General features: G+C 60.2%; 1 protein-coding gene across 1 annotated transcript; it reads right to left on the reverse strand.

The window, feature by feature from the left end:
• Nucleotides 1-44: 44 nt before the first annotated feature.
• On the reverse strand, nucleotides 45-1,576 carry LOC104496428 (stAR-related lipid transfer protein 8-like; the record flags this gene model as incomplete). The annotated part of the gene is made up of 2 exons (XM_010139542.1): nucleotides 1,544-1,576; nucleotides 45-917 (listed from the first exon to the last, which is right to left on the reverse strand). Coding segments are annotated over exons 1-2 (906 nt in total), but the record flags the coding sequence as incomplete, so codon positions are not given.
• Between the last annotated feature and the right edge of the window lie 3,447 nt (nucleotides 1,577-5,023).

Here is a 5,023-nt window from a genome sequence, read left to right on the forward strand (position 1 = left end):
CCCTCCACGCTGCTGCTGCTGTCGCTGCCTCCCCCCAGCCCCACAGGCGCGTTCCCCGGTTTCCAGTGGGACAGGTTGCTGCCGCCCAAGGGACACAAGCTCTCGATGGAGAGGGATTTGGGGAAAGTGCCTGGTTTGTGGTCACGGGGGACGTAGACCAGGCAGTCCCCACAGTGTGCCGGCCGGGGCTGGCTCTCTCCAGCAGCCCAGTTGCCACCAGCTGCCACAGCTGTTTCATAGTCCTCCAGGTAAACCCCACTGCGTTTTGAGTCAGAGCTCACCTTGCTCCTGCCTGAGCCCCATGAGCGGTTAGTCCTGTACGATACTGAGAAGAAGTGTTTTTTGCCATGGAAAGAGGCAGATATCCCTTTTTTAGAGGAGGTGGCCTTGGTGACTGCAAGGTCCCCGTTACTCTTCAGGGAGCCCCATCCTGACGTGGCTGCGATGCTGCTGTGTGGGGCCACCTTCTCATCTGGGCTGGCTTTCTCCTTGTCCTTCTTTCGGAGGGACTCGATCCTCTTCAGGAAGCTGCGAGACCGTCGCTTCTTCGGCTTCTCCTTGGAGCCCTCGCTGCAGCTCGGAGGCTGCTCCGGCAAGGAGTGATCGCTCCAGCTGCGGCTGGAGGCGGTGATGGCAGTGGTGCAGGTGGGGGACAGGGGGTCAGGTGGCGCAGCCCCCCTGATGCCCAGCGTGCTGCCCGTGCTGCCGGTGCTGTGCAGGGACACGGCCTCCGGGTTGGTGCTGAGGTCTGTGAGGACGCTCTCGCGGCTGGACATGGGATGCATGGCAGAGCTCAGGACCTCGGAGCCCTGGGAGAGGACATCGACGGACCCCACCCGCGACCACCTCTTGCTGTCCCTCCGAAAAGCCCACCGGTCACTGATGGCGCACAGGTCTTCCTCCTCGGAGTCTGCATTCTGTGGGCAGTTGAAAACAGGGGACAATCAATCAGTTGAAGCCACAGAGGGCCAGCGTGTCCCCCAACCCCACTCTCTCAGTACAAGCACCTCAGAGGAGGGCACAGCCACCAGCATAATGAAGAAAGCAGCGTAAACCAGCCCCAGTCCCCTTCCACATCAGAGGGCTCCAGGCATCGTTTTAGCGTGCCTGAGGGCCATACCGCAGCAGGGCAGAGAAGGAGCTGCTCCCAGCTGCCTCTGGACTTCCCACAGGCAGTGGGGGCATCCCACATCCCCACAGATGCAAACCCCTGGCCACGCAGAGTAGCACAGGATGCAGGATAGATCCTTTTCCAAGCCAAAGCAAGGTCCCAGCCCGGGATAACAAACTGCGGTTTGACCCCTGCTGCCAGAGTCTCAGAGACAGGCAAACGCAGGCGCCTGCTAACTCAGCCGGGCACCTCCAGGGCCACGTCCCTCCTGGGAGCCGGCAAAATGAACGGGCAGCAGCACCGGGCACTGCTCAGTGCCAGTCCTGGACACAGCGGGGTTGGTACTGAGCATGGGGTTCCTGCCCCAGCACTGCGCACACATTCTCCGCCACCCCTCAGCCCCTTGCCCGCCCTTCAACACCAGGGACGTACTTGTTTACGCTGAAAGTGGACTTCCAGCTTCATGGAGGCACACGTGTTCAGGGTCATCAGCCTCCTGCAAGACACCGAGAGCGGCTTTACCCCGGTCCTGGCCCCACTGAGCTGCTTTTCCCTTTCTGAGTCTGTGTCTGATTCAGAGCCCTTGCTGTGTGCTGTCACCTGCCCCCGCAGCTGCAGGGACCAGGGCACATGAGGAGCCCAGCACAGCTCCCAGGGGAGCACCCAGAGCTCTGCGGGCACCCTGCACCTCCACCACCTCCAGGCCCTTCACCCTTCTCTAGCCCTGCAGCTTCAAGCCCTGTTTTATTTGTCCTTACGCAAGTGGATGAATGTCCAGTTAATTCCCTGTAATTAGCACCCCCGTGAAGGCTACTACAAGCACTGCTGTTCCAGTGTGCACACACCAGTCTGCATAGCCCAAACCAGGGACGTTTCACCAAGAATTTGACCAATGTCCCTCCTGCCACCTCACTGGAACCCCCAACCGAGAGCATGCTCCTGCAGCAGGATTAAGCATGTAAGCCTGGCAGAGGGAGCAAGACGGGAACATACATGAGCAGAGGGACAGAGAACACACCCAGGAGGTGTGTTTTTATGGAAGAGCTGCATTTCCCTATGTCTTTCTAAGCCTTTTTGCTGGGCAAAAGCTGCACGGGGCCAACTCAGGGACCCCAGAGACAGCTCAGGGGGCTGGGACATTCCTGCCCGGTGCTGCCCAGCTGTGAGTGGGCCGGGGTGACCTGCTCCGTGTTATCAGAGCAAAACAGAAGCTCCTGTGGCCAGACAGAAAATGACAAAAGGACCTGAGCAGGACGGTCAGAGCCCTCTCATCACCTCCTGCCTTGCGGCCACCACCAGGAGAGAAAACAGGGAGCTGGCCAGGCAGTGGTGCAGGGGATTCCCTCCTGCCCAGCACAGCAGCCTTTTCTGACCCTTCTCTGCTCTGTCTGGAGCAGCGCGTGTGGGAGGCAGGGCTCATTCTGCGGCGTGGAGTCAGCGCGGGGGCACGGGCACGATGATGTAGCCCAAAAGCCACGGCAGGGCTGAGTCACTGCATGCCAGTGTAACACACAGCTCAGCTGGACAGACAGACCCACCCGGGTGGGGGGTCCCTGCTTCTGGGTGTCAGCTCCAGCTCGCGCTGGCAGCGCCAGCAGCATTCCCCCCAGACACACAGCTACACGCCTGGCGGCATCTCCCGGAGCTATTTTCAGCCCTGCTGCTGCAAGGAGCAGTATGTCGTGGTGGAAAATGTTCCAGAGGGCTGCGTTGCCAGGCACCGGCACGACGGACGTCACATGAAGCCGGGGAGCACTTGTGGACGCAGAGCTCCTCGCTCAGAGCAGCCGCCTGAGCGGTTGTCCCAGGGAAGAGGAGGGACCCACCAGCACAACTTCACAAAGCAAACCCCAGTGTGAACCGAGAGCTCCCGCACCCCGCCGTGAGCCCCCACACCTCCCGACAAGCTGTGCAAAGCATTAATTAGCGGCACACGACTTCGTGGAGCCCCTAGCCCCACACCACTGCTCAGCAAGTCCCTCGCTGCGTGTTTTCCCTTGTTCACGAGTGGCATGTGCCCATTGACCGAGTGAAACCCTGTCCGTGGACGCACAGCCAAGCAGGACCCCTTCGCCCTGATGCAGAGACGTGCTTTCCAAACTTGTTTTCAGAGATGTTATGAATCATCCTTGCAAAATAAAGCAACGTAACCATGCCCTGGGCAGACACAGCCCCTCCTCAGGGACCAGAGCCCACAAGGTGCCACCAAAGACGCAAAAGACTAACACATCCAGCAACACGTCCCTATTCAAAAGATGAAAGCCTCCGGACTCCTGGGTGCAGAGGGAGCAACAGCGCCTGAGAGGGCTCTGAGCCGCAGCTGGGGCACACGGCAGGCACCCCACAACAACCACCACCCCATCAGTCCCAGGCATCCCCCCCAGCCCCTGCCTGGAGCGAGCTCTCGCGCTGGCTCCACGCCTGCAGCCCTGAGGGGTGCGAGGGAGCATTACCTGCACAGAGATTTGAGGGAGTCCTGGTCCAGGAAGCTGTGGTCCTTCTTCACAGCCCCGATGTCAAGAGGGAACAACGAGTCTGGGGTCGAAAGAGAGAGGAAAATCAGAGGCTGTTCCTGAGCCAGCTGCTCCACTGGGTGCAAGAGCCAGAGGTGAGCGTGGGAGGAGGGAGATGCTCTGTGGAGCAAGAGGAGGAGATGCTGAGGATGGAGAGCTGGGAAAGTGGGAGAGCAGTGGAGAGGAAAGGTGGAGGAGTCTCCAGGGCCATGAGTATCAGACAGAAGTCAGGAGGGCTGGGGCATCACACTTCCACCCGTGACAGCCGTGGCTGTGGGAGGGGACCCTACAGAGAGGGTCGGTCCTGCTGGGCTGGCTGGGAGGCAGCTCTCTGCAGGCAAGATTTGACCCGGGCTCCAGGGCAGCAATTCCTCCCCAGAGACCACTTTCTGCCCACGGCTCCAGAAGGCAGCCAGCAAAGAGCAAGACAGAGAGGGGCAGGTGTGGAAAGGCCACTGCCATGGTGGTGAGCACAAGCACACCTGGAACCTGGGCTGCCCCTCCTCAGAGGTGCCAGCTGCACCTAAGCAGGGGCATAGGGATGGGGTTCCCCTCGGCACCTCACGGTGGGTTTTGCAGAGTGACCACCTCCCAGGAGACATCTTGGTGTCCCATAAGGCAATACTTCACACTTGCATTGATTGCTCATGATGGACTCTCTTCTCCTACTGATACACAGGGTCGAGAGGGCCTCTTGGCATCACTGGGGAGAGCCAGGAGCTGCTCAGAGGTCTCCCAGGGGCAAGAAAGCCATCTTGGTATGGTAGTAAAGTAGATCTGGCACCTCATTCAACCCTCCCACACACCTCAAAGGCCATGGCTCAGGTCTCCACAAGCAGGTATATTTGCTGGCCTCAGGGCAGTAGCTGGGGGACCATGCAGGGGTGGTACCTGCCCAGTTCTTTGGGCAGTGCTCTTCCTAGTGGGTGAGAGTGGTGCCCAAGGGCCTCCACCCAATTCCCTGCCCATCTCTGAGCACTTGGAGACGGCTCTGCTGGACCAGCTACACAGGACCGGGGCTCTGAGGACCACTAACCACGACTGTCTCAGCCCAGCTGCCAACGGAGCTGTCGAGCACCATTTCCGAGGGGATGAGGAGCCCTGCCAGCTGGGGAGAAAAACAGAGCAAAACACTCAGAGGATGTGGAAAGTTTTGCTCAGAGAGGCTGGAAAAAGGGTCGGTTTATTCCTAGCCTCCAGCACCCACTCCTCACTGGGCTGGAAGCTCTACCGGGGGCTGACACCTGGGGCTGGGTCCAGCCCTTGCACGTGGCTGTGCGAGGAGCCTGTCCCTAAAATAGCAACCAGAGGCAAACCGGCAGCCTGTAAAGCCATCACCTGGGGGGCATGAGCGCGGCTCCAGCACACGTGTTGCAGGGGGCGGTGGAAGTGCCTGGCC

This window comes from Buceros rhinoceros, unplaced genomic scaffold (genome assembly GCF_000710305.1).
Source record: "Buceros rhinoceros silvestris isolate BGI_N320 unplaced genomic scaffold, ASM71030v1 scaffold40727, whole genome shotgun sequence".
In the NCBI taxonomy this organism is placed as follows: Eukaryota; Metazoa; Chordata; class Aves; order Bucerotiformes; family Bucerotidae; genus Buceros; species Buceros rhinoceros.